This window comes from Sander lucioperca, chromosome 19, assembly GCF_008315115.2.
Source record: "Sander lucioperca isolate FBNREF2018 chromosome 19, SLUC_FBN_1.2, whole genome shotgun sequence".
NCBI classification, from domain to species: Eukaryota; Metazoa; Chordata; class Actinopteri; order Perciformes; family Percidae; genus Sander; species Sander lucioperca.
In genome coordinates, this window is record NC_050191.1 from 20,056,620 (window position 1) to 20,077,185 (window position 20,566).

The 20,566-nt window shown below is 39.7% G+C and overlaps 1 protein-coding gene and 1 long non-coding RNA gene across 3 annotated transcripts in view; both read left to right on the forward strand.

Moving 5' to 3' along the window:
* Positions 1-14,279, forward strand: part of LOC116066131 (A-kinase anchor protein 7) — a 43,303-nt gene extending 29,024 nt beyond the window's left edge. Inside the window, exons 11-12 of one of the 2 annotated variants that reach the window (XM_031321985.2) lie at positions 7,424-7,453; positions 12,574-14,279. In XM_031321985.2, the coding sequence (XP_031177845.1) occupies positions 7,424-7,453; positions 12,574-12,794 (251 nt within the window). In that variant the 3' untranslated portion in view covers positions 12,795-14,279. The remainder of the gene's footprint in view (positions 1-7,423; positions 7,454-12,573) is intronic. The other variant, XM_031321986.2, reaches the window with a different exon arrangement.
* A 1,742-nt stretch (positions 14,280-16,021) lies between these two features.
* Positions 16,022-18,922, forward strand: LOC118493862. The gene is made up of 3 exons (XR_004895904.1): positions 16,022-16,216; positions 16,437-16,506; positions 18,346-18,922. It is a non-coding gene; the product is annotated as an uncharacterized LOC118493862 (long non-coding RNA).
* Positions 18,923-20,566: the final 1,644 nt, after the last annotated feature.

Consider the following 20,566-nt stretch of genomic DNA (forward strand, 5'->3'; position numbering starts at 1 on the left):
ACGTTTTTTTTTTTTTCTTTAATTGAAAGAAGCAATGCTGAAACTATTATTTTTTTTAGCCTTTTAGCTGCATGGCTCTAGGGATGGCAGTGTTGGTCAATCAGTCTACCACTTTGGTCCAGATTGAATTATCTCAGCATCTATTAGATGACATTTTGTACAGACATTCTTATTCCTATCAACTTTGGTGATCCCCCGACTTCCTCCATAGCACCTCCATCAGGTGGTTCAGAGTAAAATGTCTCAATAATTCAATTATTGGATCTTTTCGATGACGTTTGGTACACACATTCAGGTTCTCCTCAGGATGGATCGTAATCACTTTGGTGATCCTCCATCTTTTCATCTAGCACCACCATCAGGACAAATATGACCAAATTCTTGCAGAACTAATGATATTGCCATCAGCCTCAGCTGTACTTTGTGTTTTGTGCTAATTAGCAAGTGTTAGCAAGCTGACACGCTCAACTAATTTAACACATTTTCACGAAAATAATTTCCACCTAATAAAGTTAAAGATATGTTGTACTTTGTACATCAGTCAAGGAATAATTGGACTGCACTAGTATGTACACTTTCTCTGAAATCGCTTTTAAAGCAAATCAGACCCAAATAGTTATCTTTTCTTATTCCAAATTAGGGTACCTTTTTTCTGTACATACCCTCTGTAATAACAAAAAAATAATTTCAGTTGTTAGGGGTGTAAGAAAAAAATCGATACACTTGAGTATCGCGATATTTTATTTTGCAATACTGTATCGATTTTCAAAAAGGCAATATCGATTTTTTTTTTGATTTTTTTTTTTTTTTTTTACATTCAAAAATATTCATGTAAGACAGTGGTTCACATTTATGTTGTGTTTAAACCCAACGCCAGATGGCTATGCTGAGACGCACCACTAGTGTCCTTGCCTAACGGTGCCTAGCAGTGCCTGACTTTTTGCTAGAAGCTAACAATGTCTTTGGCCTACTTTAGCATATAAAAATTAGCTCACTAAGAACCTGTGAACCACAATCCCAAACTGGCAGTTTGATTTTCTGTGTACTGAATTGTTTACCTAAAGTAAACTTCTTAGACTTTTATGGACATAATGTCTTTTTTTAAATATTAGTTTTTCTAAAATTATACTTTAAAAAAATCCCAATATATCGTCTTACGCACAGTATCGAAATATCGTGACCCATGTATCTTGATACGTATCGTATCGCCAGATTCTTGCCAATACACAACCCTATCAGTTGTAAACATAATTCCAAAACTATTTGCACTGGAACTTTTATTCTTGTAGGCTATTTGTATCTTATTCTATTTTAGCCTGTTTTTTTTCTATCTTTTTTTAACAGTTTTTTCATGATTTATGTAAGTGTGTGTGTGTGCGTGCACGCGTGTCAGAGCTGTCAGAGCTGAGCGCTGCTCTCAGTCAACATGCAGAGTGGACAGATAAGCGTTCTCAGGTACTGAAATTTGGCACTGATTGATTTAACGTGTATTGGTCCTCTGTAGTTAGAAAAAAAAAAAGGACAGAGTTCGGTACCCAACCCTATTCCCATGTCTATTCTTTACATCTGACATGTACTGTATATGTGTATCTTTTCCCGAAATTATGTTGGTGTTGGTTATAAGCAGGGCCGGCTCTAGCCCTTTGGTTGCCCTAGGCGAGATTGAGTTTTGCGCCTCCCTCCTCTTTTGCGTCTTTTGTTGGGGAAGTAACCTCCTTAAATGTGCACATGACAGTTATTCACCTCAATGATACATGATTTAATTTTAATGAATTAATAAACCCCTGGACTTTAATATTTCAGATGTGTTTGAGCAAGATTTCTGCTCATGTTCAAAACTTTGTGCACATTCAAAATATATCCCATCTGTGCTCTCTGAGATTTGGAGGAGTCGTGATATTTTGAGATAAATAAAGTGATAATAGGCTATTACAAGAATAAAGTCACAATATTTCAGAAAATAATTCACCTGCACCATAGCCTGCTGTGCATTACGTGATTGCTCTGCTGATACGGTAGATCTCAGACCTCCTGACAGACTCGAGCCCCGTTTGAGACTCTGGTCTCTGAATGACACAAAGTTTAGAGAAGTGGCTGTACGCTGCTCTATATCTGAGGTAGAAAACCGAAACTACTGTAAATACACAGAGCACAAACGGGACACATCTGCCGCAGCATACCTACAGCAGAGTGCGTCCATTATAAACCTGAAGCTGCACTGTAAACCTGAAGCTGCACAGACCACGGAAGGCGCGCTGCAGCAGCTCCGTGGTCTGTGCCGCTGCTCGTCTCTATTTTTACAGCGAGAGTGGACACTAAGCGACGCACAGGTCTGCTTCAGAGCTCCGTGTGTTTGAGTCTGACCCATAGACTGGAAACGTCATGTCCGGGAACTTCAAACTAAATCATTAGTTTGAAGTTTTCCCCCAATTAGGTAATGATCGACAATAATGATCAATTCAATCTAATAATCAGGTTGACAAGTAAACGTGTGGCTGAGGGGGCGCCCTAGGATGATCATGTTTAATAAACATGTTTTATTTCGCTTGTCATTCTAATTCTATTATTAATGAGAAGTAGACCTAAGGGCGACACGGTGCCCCCAACACATTTGACGCCCAAGGCAATCGCCTAGTTCGCCTATAGCAATCGCCGGCCCTGGTGATAAGTCCTCATGTTCAGGTCAGAAAAAAAAATTAACTGTCTACCAAAACATTTTTGAAAAATCTCTCTCTTTACTCTGTTGATTCTCTGGTCAGTATCATATACAGGCACGCTATTGGGTAGCACATCACCCTCTTATGGCTTCCAAGTGATATGCTGAGAATGATGAAGGCTTACGGAGGGACTGAGGCTGGGTGTGAAATAGCATGAGTGCGAAAAAAGAGCTTTGATGGTGTTCGCCGTCTCAATGGAGGAATTTATCGGCCATGAAATTGTCGATCAGTGCACTGGTGGAGAGGAACAGACTGACGCACTTAGGGGGACCAACACCCTGAATCTCATTGTTGTGGTAAAATGGAGAGATTGTCAGAAATGTCATTATTTTTTCTCTGTTGTAGAAATAACAAATGCAGGCTCATTAGGCCACCTTTTAAGACAGGTAGAAAGATGAGATGTAGCTCAAAGGCCATTTGATGAGGACGATGTAGGTCTATCAGCTACTCTCCAGGATTACAGCTCAGGTTTAGTGATCTGACTTTCTACTGTACCTCTAGCTGAATCTTTAATCAACTGGATAATCTCCATTGTGTGTACTTGTAAACACAACAACATCCTGATGAGTTCAGCATTTAGGTGCATTTGTGTTTGCATTTAAACAGCACATGAGCTAATTTATCTAATAAACCCAAAGTAGTGTAGTCTACCTGGCGTTCAGTGATTTACAGAACACTGTTTTCCTGATCTCCATGAGGTCGATTTCTTTGGTAATGTAATGTTTATTCATAATAATCCATAAACAGCTGATCCTTAGTAAGCCTGCAACCTGAATATGAGTTGAACTGGGCTGCAGTCCGTATCTCGTGTGTGAGAGAGTCTCTGGTATTTCCTCAGGAAACCGCTGTACTGTGGTCTTTCTCCCCCTTTTCTCCAGCTTCTTCTCCTTTTCATCTGCCCATTTCTCTGGCTTATGCTTTTTTTCTCGTCCTCTTAGTGGATTTGCTGCATTCAATTTCTGCCTAAACCGCTGCTCGAGCTTTCAGGAAATCAGTTCATGTAGAGTTAGAAGAAATGAGTCATAGCAGCAGATTATTAGGCTGGATGTAAACATGATCAGTTAGGCTGCTGTATCTAGTAATTTTTGATTCAGGTCTTTAATTCGATTATTATGGGTCCCTTTGATTCTGCATGTAGATGTGGAGTGCTTGCATATGGGTAGCATCAACAGAGAAGCTACACAAAGTGTTGAAGGCGGCTGGCTTAAACTTTTGGCAGACTTCAGCAAAATGTCAGCTCTGATCCAACCAGGAAGTGGACGCTATTAGTTATGTCAAGGAACAAGATAAATAAGTGTGTCTGGGAGTTTGAAGTAATGGTGTTAAAAGGTTCTTACATAGCACAACATAAATCACAGCAGAGCAGAGGTCAGAGCCAAGTAAAGCAGGGCAGAGCGGTGACGCTGGGAGTGAATTAAAAACAAAGCAGACACAAAGTAGTTGTTACTTGACATTGTACAGACTCGCAGTCTGCTGACAGTACAGAGTCATAATCCCAAACACAGCATCAGTTGACCAACAGCCTTTCAACCTTTTCTCCCATCGGAGGAACAAAGATGGAGGACTGTGAAAGGAACAAAGTGGAAGCCCTGAGCTCAATGCTAATATCAGCATGCTCACAATGACAAAGCTAACGTTAGTACCTAGTGAAGTAAAAGAGTTGGTAAAAGGGCTTTTCACTTGATAAATTATGATGTAATATAATTAGGGCTGCAGATAATGAGTATTAACTGATTGATAAATCAGCTTATTGTTTCAATACTGTTTAAATTATAAACAAGACTAAGAGGCTACAGCCATGCTAGCAGCTCTTTAGGCTGTACTTAGACACAACAGTTCTTTAAGCTAAGTGCTAACGTCAGCATGCTAACATGTTGACTTCTAGCAGGTATAATGTTTACCATGTTTACAATCTTAGTTTAGCATGCTAAAATTTGCTAATTGGCACTTAACAGAAAGCATTGTCATTAGCAAGTGTCATTAGTTTTGCAGGCATTTAGTGATAAACCAATATTTTTTTGATGAACAAACATTTAACTTCATTCTCAACCATCCTTTGGTTCCAGCTTCTTGCTGCTTTTCTCCGTTTAATATAATTGTATATTAAATGTCTCTGGTTCTTGGAGTCTTACTTAGACAAAAGGCGACATTTAAAGACGCTGTGGTTTCTGAAAAAAAGTGTTTCTTTTTAGTATTTTCTGAAGTTTTATAGACCAAACAGCTAATTGATAAATCAAGGTAATTGTCGACAGATTAAACAATAAGAACATTTTCATTAGTTGCAGCCCTAGTTGAGATATTTCAGTCTGGACTGAAGTGGTAGACCAATCCACAGACTTTGAGCCATGACCCTAGCATGGCTAAACACTTAAAGTGCCCATATTATGAAAAAATCACTTTTTCTGCGATTTGGGATGTTCTGTTGTGTCTCTGGTGCTTCCACACACATACAAACTTTGAAAAAAATCCATCCATGCTGTTTAGAGTGAGATATGGTTTCTGAATGTGTCCTGCCTTCAGTCTCTGGGTGTGCTGTTCAAAATCGGCACGGCTTGTGATGTCACAAGCCGAAACGAGCAGGCTAACCGCAACCATTAGCTCGTAGCGTTAGCATGCTAATGCTAATGCTAACGCTAGCATGCTAACGCTAGCATGCTACCTCGTTCTCAGTAGCAAAGCACTGCTACAACACACACAAGTTCACCATAATCTACAAAAGAACTACTTACATGTGCGCCCTCATTTAGAAGTCTCCCAGCTAATCCTGCCTTGTAACTGACCAAAGTTGTAGAAACAGCCTTTCTTTTACTGTCTATGGAGCTAGCTAGCTGACATGATCTACATCTGAGCTACTGGGCATGTGCAGTGCAATCAAAGATAGTACAGAAGAAGAAGAAGAAAAGAGGTCTCACTCTGTAGCTAAAACAGAGACCAGGTGAAAAGAGGATCTGCAGCAGTGAGAGAGAGCACTGCAGTACAACAAAAATATGGTGTTTTTTGAAAATTAAACCATGTAAACCTATTCTGGTACAACCTTAAAATACAATTATGAACCTGAAAATGAGCATAATATGGCTGCTTTAATAGAGTAATGAAAACACAACCTGGCATGCTGTTGCTGTTGCTGTTGGAAAGAAGACAGCATATTTAATCTGGACTAATCTCATTTCCACTAGAGGTTCATCCAGAATCTACTAATTGCCTTAGTTTGCCCCATATGGGCTAGGAGGTTTAGTGTGGCTGTCTATGCATTAACAACACATTGAATGAGACAGAGACTTGAATGTAATGCGTACTGATGAAGGAAGGAATGCATATGATAATTATGCACCTTTAAATCTCTTTTTGACATTCATTGCAATTCCCAACTGCTTATGGATATGAATGCTCAATCACATCATTTGCTTTTTGCTTTTCATTTTCTTAAGTTAAATATACAGCTATTGCTTTTAGAGGGGGGGGTATCAGCCCACAGAGTAAGACATCAAAAGCGATATTCGAAAACAGGTCTTGAGTCACACCAGTCAATAAATATGGGAAAGATGAGCCTGAAAGAGATATGCAGCAAGGCAAAGAAGAAAGACATTCAGATGCGGAGAAAGAGACAACAAGGTGGAAGAAAAAGATGTGCACACCTAAAGACAAGAGATTGTGAAACCTGCCTAAAAACTTATGTAAGTCAATACAACCTCCTGTGTTGTTAAAAGTTGAAGTGCTTGTCTGGTTCTTATCCCATCACCATGACAACACTGCCAGCAAAAAAGTAGAGAGAGAGTGGTTAGGAAAAGTAAAGACAGAAAGAGGCAGATAGAGGTTGGTGGTAGAGCCATAGAGATGGAGGGAGTATGAAAGATGAAGAGAGAAAGTAGAGAAAAAGTGGAATATGAGAGCAAGGATATAAGCTTTAAGAAAGGGTGTGTGAGACAGATATATGTTGAGAAAGGTGTGTGTGTGTGTGTGTGTCTCAGGTACAGAGGGCAGCTTTACTGCCATCATAAAGGTTTGTCAGATCAATATAGGCAGATAAAAAAACTCATTCTCACAAACACACCCCTTTAAAAAGACATAGAACAGACCTTTGACAAGCATGCAGAAGTCTGTTTATGTAGAGTCAAAATTACAAGCTAATATTTTCTGGGTATTCATAACGACAGCAGCATCTCACAGACAAGACGAAATGAAGGATTTAGTCCCCATATGTCATTAATCTTCCCATCTTAAAAATATGCTCTGCACTGCCTCATCTGAAACACATTCATGTTTGTATTTCTTCCACCTTTGGAATAAAAAGGTCTAGCACCAGACAAAGGTTTTCTTTTTCAATGCACAGATTTTTTATGAAGTTATTTTTTTTTACAGACTCGTGTCATAAATTATGCTCTTTTTGTCTGCCTTACACCAAACCACAAAAAGTGCACATCTATTTATACACTGCGGAGTCTTGAAGCTTTTGGCAGTGTGACAGTCAGTGGACTTGGATAACAATATTTATTCAGATAGCCCAGGAGGCCAAAGCTAATCCTTAAAAAAAATCACTGCTGTCTAGCACTTAAAGTATCTCCCTTGTGTTCAAAGACAAAGAGGCGTTTATGCCTGTACTGCTTCCTGAGTGTATGAAATCCACGCGATAGCAAAATATATTTTCTTTATTTTTATTTGTACATGTCTTCATTTAATCTTTTTATTTTTATTTGTTTGTGTTGCAGATTTGAACCCACTCCATGCCAAACGCTCAAGTATGTGTCCTTCCTTATATCATATGTCCAGGTTCATTTCAAATCTAATCTACATCTGATTACAGGCTAAAATTGCATAATGTAATGAAAATAATGTAATGAAATCACTCAAATCATCAAACAATCAAATTAAGGATGATTAATGATGTGATTACTTTCAGCAACCTGTGGATTACCCTGATAATATTGATTACAAAAGTAATAATCCAAGTGATCACCAGGAGCATATGTAATCACAGGATTATTTTTTTTCAGAGTTATCCAATCACATCTGGTGTGTTGCTCATTATCTCAACATTTTAGAAACGGCACTGGTCAAAAAATAATCACATAAACAATAACATTTCCGATCACTACAACAGTATCTGCCAGCATTTCCTTTCAGCTGATATAATATTTCTCATCTATAATTATTTCACCTCCCTCATCTGTTTAAATTCAGTTAACCTAAATGATCCAAGCTAAAGGAGGACAGGAAGGAGATTAAGGAGACTGTCCATTAACCATGCGGCCTGGTTTATGGCCTTGTGATAGCAAGCGCCCCACTGCCGTTGCTTCCTAGAACGAGGAAGTCTCTAAAGGGACAAATACAAGGATTTTCTTACAGAGATCAATACAGTATCACATATTTTTTCATTATTATTATTTTATTAAGAAACTATATCCATAAGCTTGTGTCTACAGCACTGAACATTTAGAATCCAACACCATTACATGCTGATATTTGGCTTTCACGTGTTTTAGTATTTGCATACAAAGATTTTTATTAGTTGAGGCCTTAACCAACTGTTGGACTTTAGCATGTGCACACTCTGCTGTGCTCTCTCTTATGGAAGTTCCCATTGCACTCAGACACTTTAGTCTGTGGTGTGGACAAATCTACCACAACCTCACAAGAAGGTCTTCATAATGCATGACAAAAAACCACATAAAGCCGTAGTTCGTTCTGTGGCACTTTTTAAATGATCAAACCTGCATTATTGTGTGTGTTTATTTTGAAATGTAGGCCCCACATACAGTATCTTGACCGCATTCACAGAGATGGAACAAGGAGACTATAGACCATAATTTAACCAGCATTCACCTTGATGTTTGTTTTGAATATTTCCTACAGTGCACCTTACAGTCGAAAGCAGATGAAGCGACATCAAAATCAGGCTCCCTAGATGAAAGAAAATTGTTCTGTGTGATCATCAGCTGATTACAACTGGTTGGGTACACAGACCCGGAGCCAATCATAAGTAGTCTGCACGACTGACATTTTTTTTTAAATGCCCCCACCGAAATTCCTTAATCACAGAGGTTTATGGCTGTGCGTGCCAAACCAAGAAGACTAAATCAAAAATAATACAAGACCCTTAATATGTTTGGGTTACATCTCCACGACTCCATTTACGGCTGGCATTAACATGCAATCTGTATCTGGATATCTTATCTTGAAAAGGAGTAACGCATGTTAATGCAGGTGTACATGCACGCAGAACACATTGCGATAAGATTGGCCAGACCACATCTGGAGGTGGTCAGGCTCGCATTGTGATCGGATCTCAGCCAGGTCCAGATAAAATCTGTACAGCATGACCACATTCTTTAGAAAGAAATCCGCCCAGCATTTTGAAAGGTCACGTAACTCTGCCTCCTCATGCTAGCTTAAGGTGCCCAGAAAAAAATTAAGTAGCAATAGCTAGCAAGTCTTCCCTCGCAAAAAGTGCATTAATTACATCCCTTGACCTGGGACACGCCATGTTTGTTTTACAAATCCACAAGCCCCTCAGAAATAATTTGCGTATTGACATCCGATTACAATGCAGGCAGAATCAAGATAACATGACGCTTATTAATACCAGGAGTAGGGCTGGGTATCATTTAAAAAATACCAGTACCCTTAAAGTGATACCGATACCCATAGAGTACTTCATTCGATACCTATCATGTGAATGGAAGCATTCAGTTGGGTAAAATGCCAACACCACTTCACCCCATCCAAATTATTTTTGCACAGATATATTTTGAAAGTATTCAAATTATTAAATTATTTATGAAATAACTGTACAAAACTGTACAACCCCATCAAATACACTGCGCGTAAGTGTTGTAGCTGCTGTGAGTAGGTGGGCCAATCACATGTTGCATTAAATCGAAGAACACTTGCGGTGATTAGCTGCGAACAAAACTATACTTTTTTTTTTTTTTTTCTAGATCTGGGTACAAAAAGGATTGAATGCAGGTATCGTTTGACTGAAGAAATTTCAATACTACTTCGTACTGTGTTGTTGGAGTATTCATACCCTGACCAGAATGCAAAGGCTCTGGATTGGATGCCATTTTCCAGATAATGCATTCAGATACTTTTTAATACCAGGTGTAAATAGGTCCATAATTTAAATGTCTCAGAAATGGTCTGATAGTGCCAGAAGCGCCAGTTTCAGTTGACTCTGCTTAATTAGAAACGGCCAGCATCATGTTAGTTCCACATACAGATTTAAAATGAATTCAGTCAGCTGCAGTCCTGAGGGCAAAAAATCCCTCATCAAACAGCAGTCAAAGGTGTGAGTCACTCAAACTGACTGGCAGGCTGCAGGTACATGTAATCAAGTAGGATCTCTACAACAGAAGCAGGGCTTCTCAGAACAGCACAACTCAATACACCATGAGTTAGATACTACAACAAAACACCATGTTCAAATCAATTTAGCAGAAAAATAAGGAAGTAAAGCTGATGGGAGCACATGGAGACCATAATTTGATAAATGAAAAGTGTGCTCATCCTGGTTTCTGTTTGGCATGCTGTTAGGAGACACACATCCATGGATACATAATGCATGTGTCAACAGTACAAGCTGTTAGTGCTGCGGTAACAGTGACTGGGATTTATTCCAGTGGCATGTACTGTATAGTAGACCTCAACCCAGCAGTGGCTAGGTGATAAAAGGGGAATATAGATAAAATGTCCGCAGCATGTATGTGCCAACAATGGACTTAGTTCCATGCAGAGCAGTCGTACACCTTATTAAGTTCATACCTAGCAGCAGTATACCTAGTACTGGTTAGGTGTGTCATGTATAGTGGCTGGCATTTCGCCAATATTAATACAAAACCAGAGACTATACCAAAGCTAAGGGGCAGCTTTCTTCTGCCCTTAACAAATCTTAATCTTCAACATTGGCTGTCTAACTCCGACTATATGAACTGTCTCCTTCTATAATGAATAATAGATTACCACACTGCTTTCAAGTGTAAACAAACCTATGGGCCAAGCGGAATCTTGTGTTATAGAAGATAAACTTTGGGATTTTGCTCTTATACATTGGTAATCAGGTGGTTATAGTATGTTTTCTGCAGTACTCAATTTCTGAATGGCTCATTGCAGTCTGCCCATCTTACAGGCTGCCTGTCTTAACTGTCTTTCTACTATGAATTATTGACTTTCTCCCCGTCTCACTTTTTTCCTAACTGACTTTATGTCTGTCTGACTCCCCTTCTATCTCTATCTCGTCTTTTCAAAATCAAAAGCAACTGTGTGGTAAAGAGCTTTTAATCTCCCCAGGAGGTAGATTAAATCAAAAATGCATGTATAATAGAAGAGCTGAGAGAGGGATGTTTAACTCAGCTGTTATTATCAACGCTGTCAAATCTTGTCTATTGTCGTCACAGCCAATCTATTGTTGCTGGATGTGATGAGTGAGTATAGACTCTGTCATCATTGTCAGATTAATAATTATTTTCTGTTTTAATTTCAAACATACTGAAATAAGAATGAAATCAGCCTTGCTATCATATGAAAAGACACCCAAACACCATGGGAGGCTTAAGCTAGGTTTATGGTAGCTGCCATTTTAGTGTCTTGCAGCTCATTTTTGGTTTTGTGGCCTACAACTTTACTGTTAAATGTGGGGTATACTCGCCGCAGCTGACCTGTCGAGCGCCAGTGTAACATCATGGGAGTGCTGTAAAGCCTACTACACACAGTGCCGATAATCGGCCGTCGGGCAGTCTGGCGAGGTCGGTGTCTCGAGTCTGTTCGGCGTGTTCCGTGCCGTCGTCCGTCCGAGGGGCCGTCTGCCTTCATTTTGGCCGATTTGACATGTATAATCGGCGGGGCAGGCACTGCCGGCAGTCGGACTCAAATGACCCATCTGATTGGTAGAGTGCTAACCTGGAAATGGGGAGCGGAATGAGCATGACTGGAGTATCTCAAAATCTGACGAAAATCTTTTAAACTGACCTTTGTTGATCTGAAATGAAGACAGATTCAGCAGCTGCATGGCCTATTTCTCGCTTAAAATGTTTTCAGAAACACGTTTCGGTGAACTATTTTAGTACAATATGAGATCGTATTCTGAACAAGCCGCCATGACAGTCTGTCTTTGAATTTCCGGAGAAACCAGACCCACGTGACGCGTTCGTCCAATCAGCTGCCGGTTTTCATTTTTGGACAACAATACAGCTTAGCACCGCCTGCTGTTATGGAGACTTATTACGTCTCGTCGCTTTGGTGTGTTCTGAGGCACTTTTTTTACCAACTCGGGTAGACTGATCAGTCCAACTGCCTTTTCTGTCGAGGGTCAGCCGTCTGATCTATGTGTCTGGGCCTTAACTGTTTATACTCGCGTGGTGGTCCCATCACTAGTTGCAGTCTTCTCCGGAACAGAGGTGGTGCTAATAAGGAAAGGCTACCGACTTTGCTATTTCTACGGACAAAAGAAGAAGAAAAAGGTAAACAACGGCAGAACTGGCTGCATTGACGTCAATGCTTCGATTTGATTCGATGACCTACTTCGTCGTATCAAGCCTTTCATTCGCCATAAAAGAATTCATCTTCACCCAGTAAGTTTACAAGAGAGACTTGCAGTCACTCTGAGAGTCCTGGCATCCGGTTGCCCTCGAGCTCGTTCATGCTTCCTGTTTCTGCTTTGTCGCACGCCGCTGAGACAAATAAAGTGGTGCGCACCCTCTGGTCGCGCACTCAAAATCCTGGCGCGCCAGCGAGATCTACGTCATTTTGACGTCACATTGGCGCGCGCAAGCTCGAAACACGACTCCAATTGAATGCCTGTGTGATAACATGTTCTTGTGAATGATTATGATGATTTTGTTTTTGCTGTGCTTGTCCTACTCAGGTGGGCATCGCCGGTCTGAGCCCGATGAGGCGGAGCTACTAAGAGTCAGCAGGCGATTGGTCGAGGATGCTGTCAATCGCGCCTTGCAACAGTTCAAACAAGAAACACTTCAAAACGGGGGCGGGCCTAATGCCACGGCACTACAGCCCCCTGGAAACACTGAAAATACTGCAACAAAGACGGACACTACAGCTAACTCCACCACAGACAACAGGAAGTGACATCATCGGACTGAGGTACAGAGACTGACAAAACCAGCTGCCCAGAAAACATCAGGCCTGCCAGGAGAAAAGTCAGTAAGCCCTGGGCACAAAGCCTGAACCAGCCTACCAGTCAGCCCAGTTTGCTGACTAGCTAACCCAGCTAGCCAACCACAACGGCTAGCCAGTCATGCTAGCTACCTGCCCTATCTACTGACCAAGCCTGACACAGTGCCAATATATAGATACTGTAGCTTGAGTTCAGTGCTAGGTGACGGTCCCAACAGGCCAGCTAGCTAAGACTGTTCGTTAACTCACTACATCTAACAGCAAGGATATCGCCCCTCAATCCTCACTCAGCTGTGTTTGCACGTCAAACTCAAAACGCAGAAAACATGTGAAGCACTCCTCTAGAGACACACATGCACATGTAGGGTTCACTTTAACCTGTCACTCCCAAACTGCCCCTTTTAAGAATACGATTAATCAGGTTTCGTAGACAGTTTGCTTTACTTACGCGAGTTGTTTGCCCTTTCAAATAAAATAACACTCCAACAATACACTACAAGTTGCCAAGAAAGCAATTTCACTCCATTAATGCCAAAACCTCTATTAATGACCTAGGTGTTTGTGTGTGGCAGGCTATTATTACTATTACACACAGCAATTAACTCATCATATATAAATGTCATTATTTTTTGTTCACATACTATATTGTCAGTTTTGTTCTGTGAAATTCATTTGAAGCAGCAGCAAAATGCACACATGCTTCCAAGTGTTAAATCCATTCATAAATGTTTGGTGTCTAAGTCTATAAGACAGACTGAAGCCTCGCTGTTTGTGGCTCAGTGTTCATTTGGAGTATTTATGCTGATCCATAGAGCTTTTATTCTGCACGTTAAAGCATTTACAGCCAAGCAAGTTCTTCAGATGGTGATGCTGATGTTGGGGAGGTTAACTCAGACAATCGCTGCTGTCAGCTGAAAACCCTCCGGCTCTTTATTTCAGCATCTTCCATCCATCTATTTATTTTTGTTAAACTTGAAAATGAAATTGGCCTTTCGTGCTTTGCATAAGCCCCCCACAGCTCATGAAATCCATTCAGAAACACTCAGGCATCGGTGTGAAATTAAGGGGGATTGTCGTTTTTGTTTGTTTGTTTTTTTAAGCTTGACTTCCTGGAGATGAGGTTTTTCGACTGACAGCAAGATGATGATGATGATGATGACAGCTATTCAAAAAGTGATTTGTTTACCCTCTGACATTAAATGTTATTTTATCCTTTCTAACTATTATTTATAATGCTTTGCTGTCCCTGTTAGAGAAATTAATTTCATGTGAAAAGATGAAAAGCTATTTAATTTTTTGAAATGAGAAAAAGAGCATTCAGTTTGCATTGAAAGGTGGAAAAAGCACAAAATGATGAATTTGTTTTTTTAATAGTCTTAGGTTTTAGTTTTTAAAGAGCAGGTAAATATATACATGCTGTTAAATCCAATCAACTCTGTACAAAGTCACTAAAACAAATCTATTTTTCTGCAAGTGCTGAAGTGCATAGGTAAGATTTTGAGCCATTGTGGGGTGATTGGGTGATAAGTCTCTTAAATGTAAACCTGTTGCTAAAGATTTGGATTTTTGAGTTAATGTAACAAAAAATTGTCCACCGTGAAACATAATTCATCTCATTTCTATTCTAAGATAAATATAATTTCTGAGGAACAGAGACAGTTTGCCAGCTCAGATTTTCAGCCATGTGAGGTTTATCACCCTCAAGTGAAAACAGGTGTGAGCTGGAAAATGTGCTCTCATCCCTGTGAAATCCACTTAAGTCCTGTCACTGCAGGCTCATTCAAACATCAATAACAAAGGTGAATTCTGTCTTTAGGTGGACTTTGAACATTTTAGTTTTAGATCTTTATTGTCACCGGATCCTTAATCTCCTTAAAATCCCCTTTAATACACAAGTTGTCGTGTGTGTGTGTGTGTGTGTGTGTGTGTGTGTGTGTGTGTGTGTGTGTGTGTGTGTGCACGTGCACGTGCGTGCGAGAGTTCACACAGTGACTTTACGATGTTTGATCAGCAGTTCCCCAGAGAAATTCTTGTCTATCAATCATGACAACTCAGAGCTGTGTGTGTGTGTGAAAATCTATACATGTTTGTCTTTCCATTTGTCCGTGTGTACGTCTGACTGCGTGGTTGTACTGTGTTGTATATCTTGTTCTGCCATATTTGAACAATAAAACAGGATATGAGATTCAAACCCAATATCCCTCTGTTTGTGTCCTGATTTCAGTCTGGGTGTACGTGTCGGTCCACAGTGGTTACATAATGTTCATGTGCGTAGGATACCTACAGTATGTTTACATCAAGACAGATAATTTAAGGGTTGCCATTGCCCCCATAAGTCTTCTAATGCAGTAGTATAGGGCTTTATAAGAAGTGGGATGCTGGATTTTTGTGGAAGCATTTGTTTTCTAAGTGTCATCCATTTTGGGGGAAATAGCAGACTGTAAATTCACCAGCCAGTATTTGAAAAACTAATTATAGTCCTCAAAAAGGAGCTGTTTTATGAGCAAATGCTTTAAGGTGGATCCTAACTATTAACACAAGGTACAGTACTTTAATGTCAGAGAGTGCACATTTTGATTATCCCATTGTTACAAAAAAAGAGCATCCAGTCTATTTAATCAAGGCATTTTATCATGGTTTTATAGAATGTAAAAACCCACAGCTCCATAAAACGTTTTTCCATTTTTTTCCATCCCTTTCAGCATTTTTGGTGCATGCCTTATTTGAGAGGAAAATGTTTTGTATTTTGGTCATTTAAAACCAATATTTACCCATAGATATAAATATATAGTATACGCTCTAACTCTCCTAGTACTATAACTATTTCATATATTACTTATCTCAACGGAATAGAGGACCTGTCCTTTACTTGAAGCAGGCTTTAATTAGTCTTTTATTCATAATTGGTTAACGCAAACTCAACACTTCCTCCCTGTTTACCCTTTTAATGTGAAATATCTGCAGGAAGTCAATGAAGTAACTGACATCAGCTTTGGAGAAAAAAATGGTGTGAGTGGGATGACTGGAATTAATTGGTGAAAAGAGAAGCTCGGTGTGATGAGTATGACATGAATTATCTGTGGAATTAAGTGCATGTGAATTCCCCACGTGTGCTGTTGCAGTAGGTAACAGGTGATTCCACCTCCCTTAAGGTGATTTGTTTTTACACACAGGTGATTTCACTTTGCCTGATTAGACCTGTCCTTGATTGACAGCTCCATCGCTCTCCTGTTGCACATGCTAGGGTGGGACAAACTCCTGAAGGACTTGCCACCTGTAGTTTCCCTGTGGGTCATTCGTTTCACAGAAATTCTAAAACAAGGACAGTGTCATGCGAAGCTCCTCACACAGAAAGCATCATTTACTGAGAGGAGGTGCATTAATGACCCTGGCGCAGTGTGTCCTCTGTAGGCAATGTCATGACTCCTAATGGCCAGCGGGGGAGGCAGATAGGTGGACAGCTGTTTCACATCCGAAAACTAAAACAACAGGACAGACAACAAACAGGTTGACAGACATGATGCAGAGTTTCAGGCAAGCAGCGTAACGAGACATTTGACAAACAATAATGGCCTTATTTCTGCTGGCATTTAGGAGGTCTAAAGCAGAAGTGATGAAGGCAGCCTCATACCTGTTGCAGCGGCAGCACTGAGACTCACGGTAAGTGAACATGCAGCACATACAGTACATGCAAGTGAAGGGCACAGTGTTGCTGTGTTTGTATCTTCCCTTAAGCGTTCTTCCCTGCATCAAGATCACCTTTAAATAAATGTGGAAAAAGTCAGTGTGAACTGTGTGAAACGGGTTCATTAGGGTGTTACCAACGTGAAACCAGGCTAGCTCTTTTATTTCACAGCTTTCCTCAAAATGTGAGAATCTGTTGAATCAGAAGATTGCTGCATAGCTGATACTGTGACTTATTCATCAGTTGACCTGTATGTGATACCCTGCCATGATGGGTGCAGAGAGAGTGATTCATGTAGGAGAACTCGCAGAGAATTAACAGCTTGCCAATTGTGACTGTCAAAGGCATCATGATGTAACCAGAGACTGGGCTGAGGCTGGACAAAGGGCACATTTGTAATCACCTGTCCTATATACAGTAATTTAAATAATCTTAGGATAGATAGTGTCGTTTTGGTGCGTGTCCTCCTTGGAATTTGCTCTTTGAGTCACATCTCTCGGGTTAATGTGTGCGTTTGTTCTGCTGCGCTCATGTCACAAGTTAGATTAGATTTCAACCATTAATGACGTCAGATTTCATAGCAAAGACGACACCCCACTTTGGAACTCAGGGTTTCTTCGCCTTAAAAATTCTGGCATCCCTCAGCAGTCCATCACTGTAGGATTGTCTGCGTAGAATGTCGATTTTTCACTTTTGCTAAGGAGGTTTTGTTTTCATCAGCTTGTCTGTCAGACAGTATATCTAAAGACTGTAGTAAAATTAAACCAAGACACAGTTGAATTTACCCCAGTAGATGAATATCATATTATCAATAGGAGATTAATGGAGATACAGTAGGAGACATTATGCCAACTCTAAAGTCTGAAAAATATGGTTTAAGGGCTGATACATCAATTAATGTGCTACAGTTTTACCACATAATGCATTTTTTTGACAATTACTTTCTGGGTTGTCAGTTTTATGGCCGACACTGCAACCGCTTTGCTGTGAAATATGAATTTGTCGCATCAATTACAGCATCTTATATGAGTTATTTGCCCTTCATACCTGCTGTGTCACATCATGAATGGGAATCGTGCTGAATATCCATAAAGCCCATGATAGGACCTTAGTTTCTGTGAATTGGTAAGTATATATTAAATCATAATATTCCAGGTGTTTACTGTCCATTTAACCTTAAATGTTTTATCACAAGAGCTTCTTCCAGTTTACTGGACAGTATGAAAGACAGAAAACAGAGTATGTCACCTCAAACTTAAAACATCAGTGATTAGTTTGTGAAAAAATCATCAAAATTAGGAGTCAGAATACAATTAAAGGTGCACTCCACCAATTTTACACATGAAGTGTGTGTTACTATTCAGCCTGGGAAAACAGGTACAATGCCATCTGTTGACTGGAGGGAGTCTGAGGAAAAAAAAATAATGTCATCAGGATTATCTAAATTTACCAAAGCAGAAGGACATTATTGAGTTGCATTGTGGGAAGGGTAGGATGCAGGGTTTTGAGGGTGTGACCTAAACAAGGGACCCCTTTTTTTTTAAGAACACATTTTTTATAGCTTACTTTTATCATACTAGTTTTCTTGTATTTTTTTGTTCAGTTTTTTGTAAGTGGACACTGCTGATAGCCCAGCTTGAATTTCAAAAAAACACATACAACCGTCCACATACAACCGTGTGTGTGTTTGTGCCTGTGATGCGTTGTGCAGTTTGTGTGCATGTTTGTGCATGCGCTCTCTGAAGCCCACAGGGTTGTTCTCTGCTCTGAAAGACAAAATATCCTTCTTTTTTACCCTCTTTTCTCTTTCTATTTTAGACTCAGTTCCATCTGGCACCATCTGCCTTAATGAACCCATGTATTTGTGTGAATATGTGTGTGTGTGCGTGTGTGTTTGAAAAACAATGTAGGTGAGTAGGCTCTATATTTTGCATATGCGTGTCTGGCCAGCTTTATTGTACTTATCGCCTCATGGATCTCACTTTTTTCTCCCCATAAGTTCCAAATCTGCAAAAACACATTCTGTTGTAATAATAAAACATGGAAATCATCTTGCTGAGGGTGTGGGCTGAAGCTGGCAATTATCACAATAATAATTTTAAGAAAGTGAAGGGCAGGCAGAGAGAGGGAGGGGGACATTATTTGTGTTGAAGAGCCTTGGCTGCAAGGTGACTCAAACATGACTAGAATATGAACAAGCTAACCCTCCCTCCCTCCCTCTGCTCACCCACACAGAATGTATTAGGAAGAATGAGTCTCTTTCTCTGTCATTCACCAAGGAAAGTACAAATTACAGCTCTTCTCTCTTTAAATGCCGTGAAGCCACATTATTTTCAACTGAAAAAATTAGTTTAGCGCCTCCGTTGATATAATACAATAATTAGAAACGGAGTGAAACGGGAATCTTTCCTTGAAGTCATTTACTGTGTTTCTCACTTGAATGTTTATTAAATGTGTACTGTATTAAACACTGAATTATTATCTTATGTACTTGAGTATTTTCATTTTATGCTAATTTATACTACAACTCCCCTACATATCAGAGCCAAACATTGCACTTCTTACAACACTACATTTATCTTACAACACTACATTTATCAATGGCTACATCTATATTTACTATTAGTTCAGACGGTGTGTGTAGAGGGGGGGGGGTCTGTTTACATCTTATTTTAAATCCTCCTTCCTGCACCTCAATTTTTTTTTTAACCCATAGTTAAACAGAAATGTAAATAACACCAATATCGATTGCATTGAGATTTTGTCACATTCAGACAAGCTTGCTGTTTCCAGTCTTTATGCTAACTAGTTTCAGATACTTTGCTGATACCATAAAACGTATGTACTTTTAGTTAACTAACATTTCAAATTTGGTTCATTTTCTTGTAATGGGGTCATTTTTACATTACATTTTACATGTTTTATTAGTTTATGACAAATGCGTGTTACTACAGTTAAGGTGTTGGAACAATTAGCCTCACAGCCTGCAGCTGTGATAAACTACTCTTGTCACCTCGCACATACGGCACAGCATTGCAAACCAGGGACTGTGTTTAACACTGTAATAACACTTCCTAAATTACCTCAAAAGCCATTTTCTGTAAATGTGCTGTGATAAACACCTAGTGTCAGCTGGGCTGAAGCATGAGCACTGATTCACAGTTTGTAATTTATGCTTTAAGTAATGTGTCTGGGTAGTAAGCATGGGTAGCAAGAACAACAATGGGCAAGCCAAAAAAGGAGCGGCAGTTAGTTATATAACTGTGCATGTCACCTCCAGCCAAAAAAATTAGAGGCGACCGGAGTTTCCATCAGCATCACAATTTAAGTTCAGGTTTTAGTGATGACATGGTACAGACACAGCTAGGGCAGTTTTCTCTCGGTACACCCTTTTTAATCAGTTCATTTTCAGTGGACCAACACAAATTATACACATGAGCAGTCCATTATACACTCAGTAAATAAAAAAGCACATCAGTGGGCCAAAGTGCATAAATGTAGCTATTGACAAGCGGTGCTCATTTTAATGAATTGAATATCTATCCAGCGGTGGGAACAGGCTGTTTTTTAGAAGCAGGTTGTGTGAGTAAGGGAAAGCTTATTTGTTTTAAACTGAGGATGTTAGGATGTTCTCGTTGGTGACTGTATAACAATAACAGAAGGAGGAGGTTTTGACTTGTTTTTTAACAATCCATCTGAGGAAAGTCATGCCAGCCAGAAGTGGTAAATGCAGATTGCGAACTGCAATTCATGACCTTCGCTGTATGTTTCTCCCTGTATTTCCTATCATCTCTCTAATGTCAATGTTAAACTAAGGCATAAAAACAAAATTACAGTCCTATCCAATAATGTTGACTGACTCCTACTGAAACAATGGTTCTAATAAAATGGTTTGTTTGGCTTTACTGAAAACCGATAAATGAGTTGCTCCTTCTGTTGCATTTTTGATGGTGTAGCCACTCTGTTTACTTCCATCAGTGTTCAAAACACGTGTCATTTCAAACGTAACTCTGGAACCATTTTATTAAACACTCTTGCT